General features: G+C 50.6%; 1 protein-coding gene across 1 annotated transcript; it reads left to right on the top strand.

Annotated features, from left to right (window-relative positions):
• The first annotated feature begins 15,084 nt into the window (after positions 1–15,084).
• LOC141936067 (olfactory receptor 14A16-like) lies at positions 15,085–16,101 on the top strand. Its single transcript, XM_074852793.1, has one exon. It carries the CDS (start codon positions 15,148–15,150, stop codon positions 16,099–16,101), a length of 954 nt encoding a protein of 317 aa, XP_074708894.1. The 5' UTR covers positions 15,085–15,147.
• The last annotated feature ends 5,383 nt before the right edge of the window (positions 16,102–21,484 follow it).

Raw genomic sequence — 21,484 nt, 5'->3', positions numbered from 1 at the left:
TCCGCTTGGCAACCTCAGTTTGGAGTGCTGAAATCTGAGCACCCGTATCTACTAGAAATGTAACTGGAGTTTTAAAGGGACCGAGCGGAAAGGTAATCAACAAGTCTCCTTTAGTATTCTCTGTGAGCCTCCTTAAGTGGACCCACCCGCCATCCCCCGGCTCACTTACTGGGGATGGCGCATCCAGTTTCCCGACCCTAAATCAATCAAGTCTTCTTCAGGGGCAGTTGGTGTTTGAGAAGCAATTACCACCATCTCGTTAGTTTCCAGCTCTGTCCCTCCCTTTTCTCGAAAGGTCCGCTCGGTTGGGGGGGGCAGCTTTCTTTTGTCTTTCCAGGCTCGAATGAGCTTTTCTAAAACTGTAGTACGCATACCATCCATTAACTCTCGGGGAATCCCCTGTCTAATTCCCTCAGTCCACAAGAGGTTTCTCTTTGTTCTTACAACTTGTGGAGGGGAAGGAGGCGGATTTTCCTGCTGTTCCACTCTGCGTACCGAGGGCTTAGGTTTACCCGTTCCCCTGGTAAGGCCCATTCTCCGGCCATAATTTATTAAGTCCTGAGCTATCTCTCCCCAGGTCATGGCTTCTCCCCCCGCCCGTCTCCCCCCTCGCGGGGCTAATGCATTCCGCAAACGATCTTGTAATTGTACTGCATGTGATTTCAAAGAGTCCGGCAAACCCCGAATCAGGGGAGTCATTTGATCAGGGTTAGCAATTAATAGCATTGGGGAAGGCTGCTGCGGAACCAAACGCCTGTCATGCATTAATTGGAGACAAGCAGCCTTCTGCAGACTTTCAGTCAAATGATTTACGGTTGGGGTCTCAATACATACTGGATCCCCCCTTTCCAAGGGGTCCAGACCCCCAGCCCAATAAGCAGCTCGTTGAGTTAACGACCACGGCGCTCTCTGGTCATCAGTAACTAAGAAAACCCCTGGCCCCCAGTATCCCTGGGCCTCATCTTCTGATAACAAAATTCGGTCGCCACCAGTCAAAGATACCCTCCACACGTATTCAGTCTCAGTTTCCTGAGCTCGTCTGGTATATTTCTCCTGAATTTTCGCAAGCTCAGTCGCTGGATATGGTGTAGTTCGAATGGTGACCTGCGGAGCTCTTCCACCCTGACCCTCGGTGGTCTCCGTTTTAATTAATGGTCTTAAATTTGCCCCCTCATTTTCGGGGTAAAAAATTTCTCGGCTTATCTCTAAATCCTTTGTTGGATACAAGGGTCTGGCTGCTGCTTTTGCCAGACTCGTAACTCCCTGTTCACTATCCGGAACAGAGCCGAAATCTGTCCGGTTGCAGGTTTCTTGTTCATTCCTCTCTTTTTCGGACCGTGAGATTTTTTCTCGGTCCAAGGCATCTAACAGAGCCATGTGAAATCGCTGAGAGGTGTTACGCTCATCAGCTAATTGGCTTTTCAGAACTTCAGTTTGCTCTTGCCAGAGTTTAGCTTTTTGTTCAGTAACTTTACGTTCCTCAACCAATTGATCCTGGAGAGCTTTTACCAGATCTTGTAAGGATTTGATCATTTCCCCTTCTAATTGTTTCTTAACATGTTTATCTTTTTGGGCTGCAGTCAGTGCTGCCCCTAATACAGCGCACACTACAGCTTTTCCTTTGCCTGGTCGCGACCCTTGCAGTCCCGCAAGTACATTAATATAGCTTGCCACTGCTTCTGGATTATGCCAATTATCGTGGGCCCAAACCTCTACTAAAGGAGGAGGACAAGCCTTATACTCCTTCAGTTTCTCAAAAATAGGGGAGCAGTCAAGCACCGACATTTCCTGGCCAGTCATGGCTTGCCACTGCTCGAACCTCTCCTGGCTTAGAGCTGAGAGGTCACTTCCCGATTCTCCCTGTTCTTATCGGATAGAGAATCGGTATCCCTCCGACCCTTTCCCAGCGTAGAGCTGAGGGGCCAATTCCCAGTTCTCCCTGTCCGAGTTGGTCGGATAGAGAACCAGTATCTCATAAGACTTTCCGACACCGAAGGGGATCCTGCCGACTATGCCAATTTTAATGTCACGTCCCGCTCAGACGAGGGGGACAAGTGACTCAGATTCGCAAATCCCCAATGGAGCGGACAACAAGTCTCCAAGTCTAAACATTTATTAACTACTCACAATGTACTAATTGAACACACGATAGTTGGCTAAGTATATAGCAAGTTGTGGCAAGCAATATAATATGCCTTGCATTTCTTAATAGGAAAGGGAAAAGAGGGAGATAGAGGGAATGGGGAAATACAGATCACCGGTCTGGGTTTCTGCGCTGATCCTGCCGACGAGGGTTCCGAGAGGCACAGGAGACATCCGTCTTTTTCACTGGCATCCGTCTTCTTCGCTTCACTGCACTCTCTCTCCTCCGGGGCCCCCCCCCTCTTCCCTTCTTGATTTATACCCACTTTCCTTGGGTCCATCCCCTAGGTCGACCCCCATACCTACGTATCCCATGTACGGGGAGGGGTGAGGTGTTTCATGGGATGATGTAATTAGCATGATCATGTTAGCCCTCGTTAGCATATTGAGGGGTGTTAACTTTAATATGCATTTCGTGGATAATGAAGCAAAGGTCATTCACCGGACAGATGGCCCTTGAAGTTTTGGCCAGGTGCACCAGAGCAGAGCCGTCCTGTCTTCACAGGGCTCCCTCCTCCAGTCCCATCTTGTGTTATTCGGGCAGCCTTATCAGCTTCGACCTCCACAGAATGCACCCTGTGACTCATAGTTTTGTCTTGCGAGTGTTTGAGGCATTTCTTTGATCAGCCTCAACTTTTGCTTTCTCAGGCTGTTTTTCTTAGTTTCTCACAGGCCTGGTTTCTCGTCTCTCACAGTTGTCATGTTGATTCCTGCCTTGGTCAGTACAAACCCAGCAACTCCTTTTATTAGATGTGGTGTCCTGCAGTTTCTTATCCTGTGATCTTGTGTTGATGCCTCACCGCAATCAGGGTGTGCCACCTGCACACAAATATTGACAGCCAGAAAAATGGAGCTTCAGTCCAGGAGGCCTTTGAGAAACTCTGGGACTCAGACAAGAGAAAGGTTAAGTTTTAGAAGGAGAGAGTGGCCAGTCCTGCATTGGAGGGAAGAATAACCTCTGTCGATCCCCAGGTGTAAGAAATCAGGAAGGAAGCCAAGAGACTGGCATGGTGAGTGGAGACCTGCTGGTCAAAGTAAAGGGCAAGAAGGAAATGCACAGGCAGTGGCAGCAGGGACAGGTACCCTGGGATGAGTAGAGAGATGCTGCCCAGTTGTGTAGGGATGGGGTCAGGAAGGCCAAGGTGCAGCTGGAGCTGAACTTGGCAAAGGATGCAAAGAATAAGAAAAAGGGATTCTACAGGTACATCAGCCTGAAAAGGAAGATCAAAGAAACTGCATCCTCCTGATGAGCAAAACTGGCAAACGAGTAACAGTGGAGAAGGAGAAGTCTGAGGTACTCAACAATATTATTTTCTTAGTCTTCACTGCAACCTCTCTTCGCACACCTCTCGAGTGGATGGACCACAAGGCAGGGACTGGGGGAGCAAAGTCCCTCCCACTGTAAGAGAAGGTCAGGTTCAGGACCACCTGGGGAACTGAACATACATAAGTTTGTGGGACATGACGAGCTCCATCCCAGAGTCCTGACGGAATTGGCTGATCTAGTTACGAAGCCACTCTCCAGGATATTTGAAAAGTATTGGCAGTCAGGGAAAACTCTGATGCCTGGAAAAAGGGAACTATTGCACCCATTTTTTAAAAGGGTAGAAAGGAGGACCCTGGGAACTAGCAGCCTGTCAGCCTCCCCTCTATTCCTGGAAACATCACGGAACAGATCCAACAACAGCAAAGGAGGTGCTTTGCCCAATCCTATTTCTATTTTGCCCTGGGCTGTACAGAGCTGGTTCTCCTTGCTGTCATGTCCTTTGACCGCTACGTTGCTCTCTGCCAGCCTTTGTGTTACGCTGCCATCATGAAGCCTCAGCTCTGCATCCACCTGGCTGCTGCTGCTGGGTCATGGGCATCACACTCTCGAGTTACCGTCTGGTCCTCCTCTACCAGCTGACTTGCTGTGGCTCCAACAAGATCCACCATTTCCTTTGTGACAACTGCCCCTTATTCAAGTTGTCCTGCTCTGACAGCAGCCTGCTGTGGAAAATAGACTCTGGTTTAATATCAGTTGGCCGACTGGCTGCCTTATGTTTAACTCTGGCATTTTACATGCGCATCCTTTTCTGTACTCTACACCTTCCAGCAGCCTCTGCGAGGAAAAAAGCTTTTCCTACATGTTCTTCCCATCTCACCACCTTGGCCATTGCAGATGGGAGCTGCATTGCTCTCTACATGTGACCTTCAGAAGATGTTTCCTTGGAGACAAACAGATCTGTAGCTTTGCTGAACACTGTCCTGTACCCATTCTTAAATCCGCTCATCTACAGACTTAGAAACAAGACGGTGATCCTGGCCCTGAACGAAGCCATTGCCTGTGCGACACTACAGCTTTTCCCCTAATCACGGTGCATTTCTGGACAGCAATTCCAGTGATCTGCTCTCGTCTGTTAAATAACACCAGTGCACAGGTGTGTCACCTCCAAATACAGATGCCTCAGGAGATTTCTGTTCTTGTTGGACTGTGTCAGGTGAAGTGAGAAGAAGCTCATCTGCACACACAAAGGCAGCACCAACAATGGCAGGAGGACTAACTCAGTTAACACCCTGCCCCAGCTGCTCCCAGGCCCATCACAGCAGAGCCACCAGCTCATCAGGAGCCCATCTCCACAAACCGAGAAGAGCCCCGAGGCACAGGGGCAGGTGGGATCCCAATTTACAGGCTCCTGAGGAATGAACGTCTTGTCCCAGCTCCTTCCAGGGCTGCCCTGGGAGAGCCACCAGCCCCCTTATCTAGGGGTGAAACCCGTCAGGATGAGCCACTGAGAGCAGCTCTGGGTCAGCATTTGGACTGAGGGGATTGTTGCCTAGGGGTGTGGGACACATGATGGGATGCAGGGGAAGAGCATTTTTGGATTGCACAGCACTTGTTATGGGATGTTTAGGGGAGAACCCCACCAAGGGCAGCCTGTCCTGTCTTCTCATTAAACTTAATTTCTAACTCTTTCCTGTGTGAGGGAATCTCTCTTCTGTGTGAACATGTGAGCATGGGGGTGTGAGTGCAGCAACTGGAGCAGGAGCAGGGGGTCAGACAGCCCATATGTCATTAGTGCCAGCAACTGAGAGACTGGAGTGAGTGAACTTAAGAGTCTGTGTGTGACTGGGGTGGTCTGTACCAGCATCTGGAATGGGGCTGCAGCCTCGAGGGCTTGTATGTCCAGGTGCCTGCAACTGGGGAGGCTGGTATCCAGGGGCAGCTGCTGAGGAGAGTGAGTGTCTGAGCCCAGCTGCTGGAGGGATCCAACTTGTACAGGAATATAGGATAGAATAGAATAGAATAGAATAGAATAGAATAGAATAGAATAGAATAGAATAGAATAGAATAGAATAGAATAGAATAGAATAGAATAGAATAGAATAGAATAGAATAGAATAGAATAGTTGGAAGGGACCTACAATGACCATCTACTCCAAATACCTGACCACTTCAGGTCTGATGATAAATCCTGTTATTAAGGGCATTGTCCAAATGCCTCTTAAACACTGACAGGCTTGGGGTGTCGACCACCTCTCTAGGAAGCCTGTTCCAGTGCTCCACTGCCCTCTTGGTAAAGAAATGTTTCCTAATGCCAAGTTTGTACCTCCCCTGATGCAGCTTTGAACCATTCCCACACGTGCTGTCACTGGATACCATGACAAGAGCTCAGCACCTCCATCTCCACATCCCCTCCTCAGGAAGGTGCACAGAGCCATGAGGTCACCCCTAAACATCCTTTTCTCCAAACTAGACAAACACCAAGTCCTCAGCTGCTCCTCACAGGACATTCCTTCCAGCCCTTTCAGCGGTTTTCTTGCCCCCCTCTGGATTCATTCAAGGACCTTCACATCCTTCTGAAATTGTGGGGCCCAGAACTGCAGTTTTCTCCTTCCATTACTCTTTGTTCATTCAGACACCTCTCACCTGTGCTGCTGCTTTGAGCTTCAGGGACTCAAACCTTGCCTGTCTCTCAATAGTCTAATTCTCTTTAGCCAAATCTTTCATTATGTTTATATCTACCTTTTTGTATCTATGTAGCTAAAATATTATCCCCCAAGATTATCCCTTGTTGAAAGATGACCTCATTAGAGATATCATGTACTTAGTATATGGTTGAGCAGTGTGTTTTATTGTTTATGAAACTTGATCATGCTTCACTGTTTTTTGCTTGCAAAAAGGAAAAATTCTTCTGTGCCTGTGTGTAACCAGTTCTCTAAGGAAAACAGGTGGGAGATGGTGCAATGGAGCTGTAACCTCCCGCTGCAGACTGCAGTGGAGAAGTCGGATGTAAGGAAAAGGGATGTAAATCCCAGCTGGCCAATGACAGAAATGGTGAGGCTGGGGAGGTGAGGAGCAAGGTTGTCCAGACAGTGCCAGACCTCAAGGGGCTGCTTCTGCTACCTGTGCAGAGCTCCTGAGGAGACCCTCTGGATCAATATCAATTGCAGAAGGCTTCTATCACCTCTTCTCTAATCTGAAAACTCAATAAAAATAACTGTTAAAATAAAAAATAATTTTTACTAGATCCTATTTGAAATCTTCCTGCTTAACTACACTGTGAAATGACTCCAATGAGCTGTACAAGTCCTGAAGCCTTGAAGAAAACTAAAGGAAGAGAAATAGCTCATTAAGGTTTTCTTTATTTTATGAGCCCCATGGTGTATTTGGCCCTGAGTCCATGAACCTCAGATACTGAGAGGAGACTGAGCAAAGTACTCAAGAAGTCAAAGTCAGCAGCAAAGCTCAAAGTACCTTGAAGCACTGATTGGCCCCACTGAGGGCCACTACTGACAAAGCCTCTCCAGGGACTCGTTAGAGCAGATAATTGGAGGCTGTGATTGCAGGTAGGCAAAGGCACCCTGCAGGTGGCTGTAATGCTGAGAAACCCCTTGGTTTGTTTTATGAAGCAGAAAGGCCAAGCCCTGACCCTCAGGCCCTGGGAAGGAGATGCTGCCCCTCATGTGTGGCTCAGGGCTCTTCCTGGGGGCAGTGGGGTGTGAGGGTGAGCAATGCCAAGTGTAGGAAAACTGCACAACACCTCCCGGCTTCTCCAAGCAATGGTGAAGAGTAAATGAAGTCCAGAGCCTCAAAATAAAGTTTTTCCTGTCAGGCCTCAGTGGCAGACGCAACTGCCATAGCCAAGGGGAGAAAGAACTTGGTCCTGTTGGGACTTTTAGCCTTGCCAGAGCCCTTGGCCATCTCGACTGCAGGCTGTCCCACACTCTCCCATGCCTGCACCTCTTTCCCTCCAGGCTGCAGACACCCATCTTGCTTTCCCACCTAGCTCCTACCTCAGCATTTCCACACCTTCACTGATGTCTCTCCACCCTCACTGGCTGTTCCTTGGAAGACAAAGCCATGGGCTGATCCTGACTCCATCGGGGTGATCTCTTGCACCACAATGCTATCATTTGAGTGAGATAGCTTCTTCTTCAAATGCAGTCTGAACCTTCCCAGATGCACTTTGTTGAGATTTCCTTCTCTTCCGACTATCAAGAAATGCTCCATCATCTCTGAAACCCCCCTTCAAGCAGTTGCAGGCTATTTGTACATTGCCCTGAAGCTGCACCTCACAAGGCTAAAGAAGCCCAGGTTTCTCAGCCTCTCCACAAAGTCCCCAAAACCCATCCTGGCAGATCTGCTCTGGTGCCTCTCCAGTTCCTCCTCATTCCTTCAGAACAGGGAGCCCCACACCCAGACACACTAGTCATGATGTGGCCACCACAGTGCTGATGATCACTCCGTTGTCTGAGTTGGCCACATGCCCCCTAACGCAGCCCCACAGGCAGCTGGCCTTACTCACGGTGACATGCACCTCTGCCTTGTATGGCATCCCTAGTGATGCCCAGGCCCTTCTCCTCGGGGTCACTCCTCTGCCAGTCAGGTCCCCGCATGCCCCCATCTATGGGGTTATTCTGTCCCCAAATGCAGGACTGGCCACTTGGCCTTGTAAAGCTTCATGAGGTTTCTACTGACTGAACCCCAGAGATTTTCAGGGTTCCCCAGGAATGAAGCTCCATTGGGCCAGCTGGTGATGTGTGCCTGCAGATGGCTCACCCTGACATGGGGTGACTTTGACACAATAGGAGCATAAGGAATTGCAGGACATAACAGATAATAACAGGAGGCACCTCTTCAATGATGCTGTTCACCAAGGTACACATTCCCATGGTGACAAGTTCAGAAACACCAAATGAAATTGCAAAGGAAGCCAAACTAGGACCAAAGAGGAAAAGGTAAATAGAGATGGGCTATTTGCATTGGAGGGTGCAAGGATGGTCAAGGGGAAGAAATTGTGAGTAGGAAAAAGAGAAGACAAAGGTGAAGCAATGGAAAAGATCAGGACTGTTTGGAGGTACCTGCCAAGCATGCCTGCATCAAAAAATTCACAGATCATCTGACCAAACTTTCTCATTGACGTCTGTGGCCACCAGGAACCTGAGTGATTTCCCTCCCACCATGAAGGAAAGATCCATGGTGGATCAAAATGCAGAATCCTTCATGCTGGAAGGGACCTGAGGAGATCTCTAGTCCAACTTCCTGCTCAAGGTAGCGTCACCTCTGGGTCATGGCAGGTTGCTCAGGGCTCCATTCATTTTCAGCTTGAAAAGCTCCAAGGCTGGAGATGACACAAGCTCTCTGGGAAATCTGCTCCAGTGCTTGACCGTCTTGATGAGCAGAAAGTTTTTCCTCCCTTGTTTCAGCTGATGCCCATTGGCCCTCATCCTCTCACCATGCACAATAGTGAAGAGCCTGGCTGCATTTCCATGAGGACACCCAAGAAGATATGGGAAGGCTGTTATTAGGTCTCCCCAAAGCCGTCTCTTCTCCAGGCTTTGCAACTTTGCAGCAGAGGTGGCCAGTGGCTTTCTGGGCTGCATTAGGAAGAGCACTGCCAGCAGGTTGGTGGAGGTGATCCTTCCTCTCAGCACTGTTACAATTTCTCTTGTTGACTTCCCTCAGGGTTTTCAACCCTGCCACCTTCACTTGCACTGTAGCCACAGCTGCCCTCCACATCTTCCACCAGTCCTGCCCTGTCTTCTTGTGAAAAACAAGTCCAGGAGAACATTCCCCCATGTTGGGTCGGGGATTATTTTCCACCTTCCCTTCAACCAAGGCCACCTAGCAGAGGTCCATGGTCTTCACAGTCCCCACTGGTTACCAGGGCCTAAATTTGTGTCCGTTCTCCAGCTGTCTAAAGGAGACTTCATCCTCCTGCTGTCCTTCATCAGGAGGTTCATTGGTCCTGACCAGAAGATCACTGTGCATTGAGGAGTCAGTGATCCTCATAACAGTAAACCTGAGTAGACCCAGGCCTGGGCTGTGCTCCATGTACAGCCTGGGCTTCAGGTCCTGTTGGGCTGAGTGTATCCCTTGGTCATAAGTTAAATTTGATTGTAAGAGACAATCAAACCCTAACCCTTCCACTGGTGATCGGGCCATCTGCATGTCCTGACCTTCATACAAAACTGCAGCAACAAATGCCCGTGTGGACATCCTCTTTTTGGGGCAGTAGAAGTGATGACTACAATAGTTTTCCTTGTAGGAAAACACTGAAAGAGCTCACAGGAGCAAAATGAAATAACACTTCAACAGGTGGGATCTGCACAGCTTGCTGCACCAGGATCAAAAGCACGGGTGATGGGATCAGAGTATGGGAATAAGGGCTTTGGAGGGTTAGGTGGTAAAGCCCAGGGTTTTACTGGGGCACACTGGATGCCCTGGAGTGTCCTGGCCATGGGATGGGAGGGTCTGAGGCCATCAGCTCTCATGGTACCTACCTTCTTAAATACACCCTGTTAGAAAGACCATGAGACCTCACTGGTCACTGCGATGTCCCCAGTACCAGCAAGGGATGGGAGGACCAAAGTGCCTTCCAGTTCCCCAGACTGGATGCCCTCCAAGTCCACCCCACTACTTACCACCACGCCATAACCTGCACTTGCTTCGAAGAATGCCTAGGGAAGACCAGCAAAAGGGTGGTCTGGAGTGGATCTTGGTGGGGCTGGTGGTGAGACACAGGTGTCCCCAGTCCCCGCAGGCCCATGGCTTCCCCTCGTCTGAGCGGAAAAATCCCTTCTGCTCTGCCTGGCCCTGTTCCTCCAAGTGTCACCTGGCATACCTGTCCATGCAAGGACAAGGGGTGAGGATGGAGACAAGGAGAGAGTGAGGAATTCATGTCCTTCAGAGAGGATGGGGTTGAGGTGGGGGGAAACACTAAGACAGGGCACTGGGGTGAATTAGTGGACACCAGGGTAGTGGGCTGGGGGTATTGCAGGGACAGGACTGTGTCGAATGCAAGTGAGGATTAAAGGAATTCAAATGGAGGGGACATGGAGACTTCAAGCACAGTGGTTGGTGGGGTCAGAAGGAAGAGGACCACAGAGGACAAAAATGACAAGATTGGGAGAGTGTTTGGGAGTGGGGGTTCAAGGAAAGGGATCTGGGGACACTGCTGCAGTGGACAGGATGAAAAGCAAAAGACTGAGGGGGAAGACAGAAAGAAAGGCTTTGGGAGGGATCAAAGGGAGGGGATTTGGGAACCCTAGATAGGACATGAAAGAGATCCCAGGGATGAGATGTCTGAAGGGACCAAAACAAGGGGATGGGGTTGCACAAAATGGATGGATGTGGTGGCATCAGGACAAGAAATCTCTGGGGGCACTCCCAGGGAAGAGACGGGTCCAACCATTCCAACAGGAACTGAGGCTCTGGGCACAAGAACATTAATTGTGGGGGAAGGGGGGGAAGAGATGGAATTGTGGAGGGGAGAAAGCTGCATTGCTGGGGGCTGGAGGTGCAGGGGAGCCTGCAGGAGCCCCTGGCTTGGGAAAGGGAGAGGCCAAGGCAAGGGGTTTCATGCTCCCCACTATGATTTCGTTCTGCAGGAGAGCTAATGTCATGCAGCCAAGACCCATCCCCAGCCTTGAGCACCTCCCCGTGGCACTGGGGACTCACTTGAGCATCTTCTAGGGTGCACAGCAAGATGGGGAAGAGCAGGGCCATGGTGAGCACTGCGACCTTCATCTTCCTCTGCAGTGTGGCGAGCGCTGGGTGAAGCTGGAAAAGGTGAAGGGCTCTCTCCCATAAAGGGAATCTTCCCCTCAGGGTCCAGCCCCATGGCCTTATCAGTACCAGACCCCCAGAACCCCGCAGTTTCTGCACAAGAGGGGATTTGTATTGCCCTGCAACTCCTCATGCTCTTCTCTTGTGAGAGACACCCCAGTCAAGATAAGCCAGCTGCACACAAATATTAAAAGCTGAACAAACTTTTCTACAGTCCATCGGAACCTTGACAAAACCTGGGATTTCTCAAACTTGACGTTTTACAAGGAAAAGCGGCTAATCCTACATCATTGGGAGCAGGGGGCGAACAGCCTCGTACATCAGGACAGGCTTGGACCTGACCAGCTGAGCAGCAACTCTGAGGAGAAGGGCCTGGCCACTACGAGGGATGCCCTATGAGCCAGGAGAGGATGGACACAATGAACAAGGGCAGCTGCCTACAGGGCTGCATTCGGAGAAGCGTGGGCTACCCAGATACCCTGAGTTACCATCCCCCTCCACTCAGCACTGCTGTGTCCCCACACACATGGGTGAGTCCCAGGTTGTGGCTCCCCATTTTGGAGAAGTAGAGGGGACCTGGAGAGTGTTGAGTGAAGGTCTGACACGGTGGAGTTTGGGACCTGGTGCCCATGAGCTGTGTGGGGTGGCTGAGGGACCTGGAGTTCTTTGGCCCAGTGGTGTGGAGGCTCCAGGAACTATAGGAGTCACTGAGGGGGGATTTCAGAGATGATGGAGCTTTTCTTTTTAGTAAGACACAGGATTACAAGGAAATAATGGTTTAAAGTGCAGCTGGGGAGTCCCAGACTGGACACAGAGAAATGTCACTCGAAGGGCAGTGCTGTGGTGTAACAAGTCACCCAGAGGGAGACTGGAGCAGTCCCAGGCTTTGTGTTTCAAGGATCAGCCAGGGAGGGTGGAGAGATCTCAGTAAAGGAAGGAAGATGCGCAGGTGAGAGCAAGGTGTGGTAGCCGGGTGGATGTCTCCAGCCTGCAGAGAAAGAGGTGCAGGTGTGGGACACGGTGGGACAGCCTGTGGTGGAGACGATAGAGGGATGAGGAAAGTCTGAAAATCCCCCAGCAGAGATGAGCTCTTTCTGCCCTTGGCTCTGGCTGTTGTCTCTGCCACTGATGTTAATGAGGAAGCACCTTCCCCTTCCAGCACTGGGTCTCATGGCCTCCCCTTCCCCACCCGAGAGCCTGGGAGGTGTTGGACCATAGTCCTGCCCTTGGCATTGCCCATCCCCACATCACACTGCCCCAGGAAGAGCCCTGAGCAATGTGTGAGGGACATGTTGCCCTGGGAAGGGAGATCCAAGGGCTGGGTATCAGACCTCCGCATTAGGCTTAATGAAAAACATCCAGATTTATTGAGAATCTCTTCCACCCTGACATGACCTTTGTTTACCTGTCATCTCTGCCTGGAGTTTTCTGCTGTAACCAGCCCCTGGGGAGGCTTGGTCAGTAATGGTCCTCAGTGGGACCCATTAACACTCCAAGGATCTTTTGGCTTGCATCTGGCTTGGATGTCTTCAGAGGGATCTTCAACTTCCTATTGCTGTCTGAGGTTCATGGACTCAGCACCAAACCCACCTGAGGGGTCATTAAAATGCCTTGGGCTGGTCCTCTGCTGCGGAGCTGGGCCGTGCTCCTGGGACGGAGGGAGCTGAGGGCAAGTGGTCAGCGCTGAGAGAGACAGCTCTGCCCAGGAGCAGCTCCTCTGCAAAGCGCAGCAGGGCTGAGGGCACTGCCTGCAGGCACCGAGGGCAGAGGAGCCGGGCACAGAGAGGGGAAAGGCAGACGGCAGTGGCACGATGCTGAGAGCTCACTGGAGGAGAAATCTTCGCAGCCCTTGACACAGTAAGTCTCTGGGTGCAGGGCAATGCAGCTGCAGGTGGTGGAGGGATGTGGTGAAGCCGGCACAGCCGCCAGGAATGTCCCTGGTGTCTGGAGGAGGAGGCAGTGCTCCAGAGCAGGGCTTCCCTGCTGCACTGTCAGAGGGACAGGCCATGGCGGCTGCCTTCTCCCGGGGACGGCTGCAGGGGTGTGCAGGTGCGGGTGCAGCCAGGGGTGCCCAGGGCTGTCCTTGAGAGCAGGGTCCCTGCAGCCCAGGGGCTGTGTGCTGGGGCAGGGACTCTGCCACCTGCCAGGCTCAGCACTCAGCCTGCCCGGGGAGCTGCCCACAGCGCTGTGGGGAGAAGCTGTGTGGGGAAGGAGAGACCCCCGGCAGGGCAGGGTCCTTCTGCTGTGGAGAGGGTGCTGCGTGGGTCAGGGCTGCTCACAGCTCCAGATCACCCCTAGGACATATAGTGAGAGCCTTTTTGAAGAAGTACATCAAGCCAGCATTTAACTGAAAGGGAAAGAGTCTGTGCTTTGTGTTTTCCCCTGTTCATTGCCTGAGTAGACACAAGGAGATGGGAATTTATTTCTCCATTCTGGAGAAGGCACTGAGTCCCCAGGTCTCCTTAGCAGTTGTTTATACTGCTCCTAAGACTGTGCACACACAGAGATGCCCCTGGGCAGGGCCCTGCTGCCAGGAGGTGTCTGCAGGGCAGAGCTGAGCACACAGCGGGTGGGATGGGGGCTGTGAGCACTGACAGGGAGGAGACTTAGGGACAGACAAACAGCTCCCGAGTGTGACAGCTCCAGGCAGCAGAAACATGGGCAGGATTGTGAGGGAGTTCCTACCAGTAATGCTGTGGGAGGATGGTGACTCTTTGCCATCCCCTGCAGTGCAGACACCTTCACTGAGCAACTCCCTGGTCTCCTCTCCCACCCAGGAGAGCCCCCCGCCATTAATGTCACAGGGACATGGTGATGAGTTGCCCTTCCAGCAGCCTGACAACAGAGGAGGAGAAATGCCCGAGTGCCCAGCATTGTCTCCCTGTTCTGCCTTCCTTGGCATGAGCACTTTGGCGTGTTCCCCTCTTCTCCCTGCTGCCCTTCTTCTTACTGCTGCACTCACTGGTGTGGAGGGGGAGGCCTCAAGCACAGCTCAGACACTGGTGCTGCGGGTTCTGTCATGCCGATGGATCTGAGGAAAAGCATCTCAGTCCCCTGCTTTACTCTGGGGCTCCAGCCACCATAGTGGGTGGGGTGGGCAATGACCTGATCCCCCTTCATGACATCACAAATTTTGGTTCTTCGACTCCTTCCCTTGGCGGTCCTCCTTGGCTGCAGGCTGCCCTCCAGAAGGGCGCAGCTGCCCCAAGGCATTCTTTCTCTAGCAACCCCCTGGAGAAGACATCTCAGTGCTAAGGACATGGAAATGCTGCTGGGATGCATGCGGGCAGCTGTAAAGACACCTCTGTGTCCCTGGCTGGGAGGGGAGAGCTGAGATCCTCTGCTCTCAGCAGGGTCCAGTTTCTTTTGCAGGGAACACCTGAGGGCGATTGTCCTCCAGCTCAGATAGGTGCAGGCACAAGGCAGCTGTGGATAGGACTGATGGACACAGCGGCTGTCCTCACTGTGCACAAATAGACAGGCCCTTCTTCTTTAAGGACTCACAAGATTCCACCATGGAGTGCAGCAGAAATGCCAAGGATCTCTGCCTTAAGAACACTCCTCAGGTGGGATGGGGCCACTAGAACAGACTAAACATAAGAAATCCCTACAGCTCTGCTCTGCAGTTGGGTGAATAGGGGGGATAAATATGAATAAGTCTTTGTTATCAGAAGGGGATTTGATCTGAGATGACCCCACGTTCCTATTTGCCTGCTGTTGTAGCATAGCACTGACTCCTCCAGAGCCCACAGCAGAGACCCCTGCTCCCCTGGGTACCCTCAGCCAGCTGGAACCAGAGCTCATGAGGTGGAACTGCCAAAGGTTTTGTGGAAGAGGTGAATCAGTTTGGAAAGTTTCTGCAAGAAGTGGAGTATCTTTTGTTCAGAGAAATCTGCCCTAACTTCTCACTGATTGTTCCAACATGTACAGGTCCTGATGTCCAGTAGAAACAAATGTCCAACGGCAGCTCCATCACTGAGTTCCTCCTCCTGGCATTCGCAGACACACGGGAGCTGCAGCTCTTGCACTTCTGGCTCTTCCTGGGCATCTACCTGGCTGCCCTCCTGGGCAACGGCCTCATCATCACCACCATCGCCTGTGACCACCACCTGCACACCCCCATGTACTTCTTCCTCCTCAACCTCTCCCTCCTCGACCTGGGCTCCATCTCCACCACTCTCCCCAAAGCCATGGCCAATTCCCTCTGGGACAACAGGGACATCTCCTACTTGGGATGTGTGGAACAGCTCTTCTTCTTCTATTTCTTTGCTACAGCAGAGTATTTCCTTCTCACCATCATGTCCTACGACCGCTACGTTGCCATCTGCAAACCCCTGCACTACGGGACCCTCCTGGGCAGCAGAGCTTGTGTCCACATGGCAGCAGCTGCCTGGGGCACTGGGTTTCTCTGGGCTGTGCTGCACACGGCCAACACATTTTCACTACCACTCTGCCAAGGCAACATCCTGGACCAGTTCTTCTGTGAAATCCCCCAGATCCTCAAGCTCTCCTGCTCACACTCCTACCTCAGGGAAGTTGGGCTTCTTGTGGTCACTGCCTGTTTAGCATTTGGATGTTTTGTTTTCATTGTGGTGTCCTATGTGCAGATCTTCAGGGTGGTGCTGAGGATCCCCTCTGAACAGGGCCGGCACAAAGCCTTTTCCACATGCCTCCCTCACCTGGCTGTAGTCTCACTGTTTATCAGCACTGCCATGTTTGCCTACCTGAAACCCCCCTCCATCTCCTCCCCATTCCTGGACCTGGTGGTGTCATTTCTGTACTCGGTGGTTCCTCCAGCAGTGAACCCCCTCATCTACAGCATGAGGAACCAGGAGATCAAGGATGCCCTGAAGAAACTGATAACTAAATGTTATTCTGAAGCAATAAATTGCTCATCTTCTTTGTAAAAATTATAATATAACTCTGTACAGGACCAGCCTTTTGTCTGTTCTTTCTGTTGTTGGTGGTGATATTTTACTTCTAATGCTGTTGTCATCCCCTTTCTAATTCATTGTCTGCTTTTCTGACTAATTGGCTGGGTATAATGAGGAGTCATGATGTGTGTTTTAACATAATAAAGGGCCTGCAGTGACTTTTTTTTCTTCTGAGATCTTTCCTCTGAGATTTTATGGACCTGCAGGGACAATTCCTGTGTGCAGATGTGGATGGGAAGAAAGTCCCAACATGGGAGCCCTGCCATGAGCACTTTGTCTTCCAGAGATGTTCTCTTTTCACTTCCACACTCTCTTTCTCATCCCTTCAGTTTGGTGTAAGGCCTGAGTGCTCTGGCAGCTTGGTCACACTCCTGCTGCGTGGCAGTTCTGTGACTGCAGGCAGGGACAGGCAATGGGCACTTCTGTGACAGAGCTGGCCTCCATAAGAGCAGTTCCATCATGAAAGAGGATCGGCTCAGGGTACTGCCTGAAGGCTGAGGTCTTCTTCCAAACCTGATCTCAAGAACATGCCCAAGGAAGTGGCCCGCAGATGAAAACACCAGTGAACAGCTGAACAGTGTGATTTGCAGGGTGGGGGCACGCAGCAGTGTCCTCGCACAGCCAGGCCTCCTGGGAGAGACTTGAAGGACTGGGATCTAGTCTGTGCCCATGTTCACTGGACACACTGGGGAAGCTGCCTGTGCTGGTTTGGCTGGGATACAGTTAATTTTCTTCCTAGTAGCTGGTATGGGCTGTGGTTTGGATTTGTGCTATAAACAGTGTTGATAACACAGGGCTGTTTTTGTTATTGCTGAGCAGGGCTTACACATAGTCAAGGCATTTTCTGCTCCTCACCCCACCCCACCAGTGAGCAGGGTGGGGATGCACAAGGAGCTGGGAGGGGAACACAGCTGGGACAGCTGACCCCGACTGACCAAAGGGATATACTATACCTTTTGACATCGCACTCAATAATATAAAGCTAGGGGAAGAAGGATGAACATGGGAACGTTTAGAGTTATGGCATTTTCCTTCCCAAGTCACCGTTACATATTGTGGAGCCCAGATGTTCTGAAGATGGCTGAGGTCCTGCCTGCAAATGGAAAGAAGTGAATGAATTCCATGTTTTCCTTTGCTTACATGTGTGGCTTTTTCTTTACCTATTAAACTGTCTTTATCTCAACCCATGAGTTTTCTCACTTCTACCCTTGTGATTCTTTCCCCCATTGGACCCAGGGGAGTGAGTGAGTGGCTGTGTGGGGCTCAGATGCTGGCTGGGGTTAAACCATGACACTGACCCAGGGAAATCATCACTCTCTAGCCCCTCCCAAACACCCTTTGCAGCACTGGCCTCTCACCCCACACTGGGGAGAAACTTTTTCCCTCCATGGAGGTACATAAATAAGTAGCTCAGAAGTCCATGTTTGCATTGTGAGGAGGAGATGTAAGCATGCACGTCATGTGTGTGAAGTATGAGAGCACAAATGCCATCAGCCATTCCTGGGGGTGCCTTGAAGGTGTGTGGGACAAACAGTGTCATGAGGTCACTACTCATTGAGACTAACATCACCTGGGAAACCACCTTAATGCAGCACTGGGAGGTGTTTCCTTGAACCAAGGGCCCTGAGTCCATTCCTCATGCCATGGGGCATCTCACATGAGTGCAGAGCAGGTTGATCACCACAGGGATGAGGGGTCACTCAGCCTCTGGTAGTGGCAGCAGGAGGCCAGAGAGACACTATGACTCCTGCAATGCACTGCCTCTGCATGTGCAAGAGAAGGACATGTGTCTCTGAATGCTCCTGTGTGTAAGATGAGTGCATGAGGCCAGCTGAGATGTGGACACCTGACAGAGCCCTGACACGTCTCTGTGTGTGACTCCAGGAACAACCCCCACTCTCCCAGTGAGACTCATCTCAGCTGCCTTGGACAAGCTCATTGCAAGTGCTCCTGTTCGCTACGTCAGCCTCGCCTGTGATTCTGGACTGAGCCCTCAAAAGTATCAGAGGAATCAGAGAGGTTCTGGGGTCCATGGAAAAGGCAGACGTCAAACCCATCTTCAAGTGCAGGAACGAGAATGTGAGAATTATAGGGGGAGAGTTATAAGCTGATCATCTTCTCTCCATCCCTGGGAAGGTGGTGGAACACGTCCTCCTGCACCCATCTCCAGGTAGTTGAAGGACAAAAAAGGGATTTCTGAACCAAAACAGGCAGGGGACAGAAGGGCATGTTGTGCACATGGAATTTTGCAAGGCCTTTGACATGGTGTCCCGTGGTGTCCTTATAGCCAGGTTGGGGCTACCTGGGCTGAAGAAGTGGATGTTAGGGTGGATGGAATGTTGTCTGGGTGATCAAGCCCAAATGTCATCAGTGGTACAAAGTCCTGAGTGCAGCCGGTCACTAGTGACATCCCTCAGTGAGCGTCACCTGGGCCAACACATTGAACATCTTTACCATCCCCCTGTATGATGTGACAGAGCGCACTTTCAGCTCCTTTGTGGGTGATGCAAAGCTGGACAGAGGCCTGGAACAACCTCACCTGGTTCACCCTGCCTTCCACTTGGAAGTCGGACAAGAGGTTGTTCAGGGCTCTCTTCAAACCTGAGTTACTCTGTGATTCCATGAATCTTTCCCTTGACGAGGTTTCTGATGACAGAAGAGGCTGAGGAAGAAGGAAATAAAAAAAGAGGCAGAAGAGGAGCTATAAAATGTGCAAACATAACTACAGCAGTTCCTGTGAAGAATGTTTCTCAACTCAGACCGTTAGTAAGAAATACATTTCATAGATGTTAATAAACAAGCAGAGTTTGATCTGGTCAGGTCCTGGGCCATGAGGAGGGTGATGGATACGTATGGTCTTATGAGGTCAGTTGTGTCTCAGAATCTCACAATTCAGTAGGAAGCGTGTGGCTGTGAAGGGGACCGTGAGGTCAGTTCTGTCTCTGGAGGTGAAAGCCCAGCAGCAAGTACAAGGCTTGGAAAGTGCCTCTGCCAAAGTACCCATAGGCCTTACCCAGGAGAAGGGCTTGGACATGGGCTGTCATGTCCATTCCACCTGAGTACATGTGGGACAGCAGCAGGCACATGGCTTGGTCACGTCCATCCGAGAAGCTGAAAGGCCAGCAGCGGTCATGTGGTTTAGAAGATCCTGGTGGGGTTCCTGCTCTCTGGTCAGGTGAAAGGCCACAGGAAGCCTTTGGGTTGGGTTCCCTGCTGGAAGGGCAGTTTCTGAGGTGGTAGAGCTTTCCTTGGTAGTGGGAAACATCAGTGAAGGTCGGGAAATGGTGGGGTGGGAGCAAGGCGGGGAAGGGAGATGGGTGCTCCAGCCTGCAGGGAGAGAGGGGCAGGAGTGGGACAGGGTAGAACAGCCTGTGGTGGGGATGGCAAAGGGCGCTGGCAAGGCTGAAAGGCACCAACAGAACCCAGGTCTTTGTCCCCTCGTGTCACCGATGAGTGTTTTAGATCACTTAAAGTATCATGAGGAAAGGTATTAGCAAAAAGTGATTTTAATGTGAATTTGTAAGAGTGTGACTTAATGAAATTTGATGGCAAGTTTCACTCTATTGCTTACTACATGGAAGAAACACAGAAAGGAAAATTGAGGTAGAATCGAGTTAGAATGATTTACACAGAGACCGAAGATGCAGGAGTGTAGGGGGACCCTCCCATTGCATCACGAGGTTCAGATGGGGCCCTCTTACTTTCAAAAGCCTTCTCAGAGAGGAGTCTAGGTGCAGCTAGATCCAATCTTAGTCCCAGACCTGGTCAAGAGTTTATGTCTAATGGAATTAATATAAAGATTAAGGAAAATATCTTGTTTACTTTTTACACTAATTTGTTGGGTAATGAGTGATTATATATCCCACAAAATTTTGAGGTAGCAGAAAGTTAAGATGCATTAACACTATGAAGGTAAACCACAAGATTAGGTTGAATGATTTTTGGCAATACTTAATCACTGGCTGATTATAAGGCTGATTTAATAAAATTCATTATAATCAACATCATAAAGTGTCCTGAATCAAATAGACACACACTCAAACATACACGCACAGAGGGGTATAGAGTTTAATGTGTGATAGTAAATTATTGGTACCAAATAATCACTGAAACTTCATTTAATCATTTTTCAGCAGAGAATTTTTGAACCCTTTCTCTTCATCAGTTTCTATCAGCAGACGATCTTGGAAATCTTCATGAAATTTGTTCTATGAAATCCTCACAAAATCTGCCCTAAGAGGCATCCCAGCTCAGAGGGTGATACTGGGGCACAGCCTGTTACTATCCCGTAGAGCTCAAAGGGTCACACTTAGGGTCGCTATTTATAGGATCACGAGATGATTGACTTTGGTCAGTATCTTTTTCATATCGGCCACAATTCTTGTCAGGTAATTCTGGTACCTCTCAGAGCACGCTACGATCCAGGCAGCAGGAGTTTCAGGTACAGTTAGGAAGTGCCCAATCGTCCTACTGCACTGTAGTTATAACCAGGACATGAAAGTACCAGATTGTCCCAACTGGCTGCACTTGTAGCCAAGATAAAAACGTGCCAGATCGTCCCAGCCCACTGCACTTGGAACCAAGACAAGAACACAATGTTGGCTGGTCCTGAGGTGGCCCGGGGGATCTGCACCACCACACCTTGGCTATGGCAGTTGCCCATGAGAAGACATGTCCTCATGGCACTGGAGTCTCGTTGTCTCCTCGCAGCCCCATGGGGAAGCTGGAAGTTGTTGTGCCCTTGTTGTCCTTTACTTGTCATTGAACCTCCCTCATGAAGACAGGAGGAGAGAGTTGGGCGTGTTCAGCTTGGAGAAGAGAAGGCTCCGGGGAGACCTTACAGCAGCCTTCTAGTACTTAAAGGGGCTACAGGAAAGCTGGGGAGACCCTCTTGATCAGGGAGTGTAGGGATAGGAGGAGGGGTCATGACTTTTAACTGAAGAGGGCAGATTTAGATTAGATATAAGGTAGAAATTCTTCCCTGTGAGGGTGGTGAGGTACTGGCACAGGTTGCCCAGAGAAGCTGTGGATGCCCCCTCCCTGGAAGGGCTCAAGGCCAGGTTGAGGAACCTGATCTAGTGGAAGGTGTCCCTGGCAATGGCAGGGGGGTTGGAACAAGATGGTCTTCAAGGGTCCTTCCAAACCAAACCATTCTACAATTCTATGGACACCCTTGTTCCTCACCTCACCAACATTGTTATTTCTTTCATTGGCCCCCTGGGACTTGCATCACTTTTCTTTACATCAGACTTCTCCACTGAAGCCCACACCTGACTGTGACAGCTTCTTTGCAGCAATTTCCACCTGCTTTCCTTAGAGCACTGGAGGGAATCAGGCACAGAAGGGTTTTTTTAAA

The sequence above is a fragment of the Strix uralensis genome, chromosome 31 (assembly GCF_047716275.1).
Source record: "Strix uralensis isolate ZFMK-TIS-50842 chromosome 31, bStrUra1, whole genome shotgun sequence".
NCBI lineage: Eukaryota > Metazoa > Chordata > Aves > Strigiformes > Strigidae > Strix > Strix uralensis.
The sequence above is the reverse complement of the archived record's forward strand: the minus strand, read 5'-3'. Positions and strand labels throughout refer to the sequence as shown.

Bases quoted from the DNA above. Each gene is read 5' to 3' on its own strand.
- LOC141936067 (XM_074852793.1), top strand. From the start codon at position 15,148: ATGTCCAACGGCAGCTCCATCACTGAGTTCCTCCTCCTGGCATTCGCA.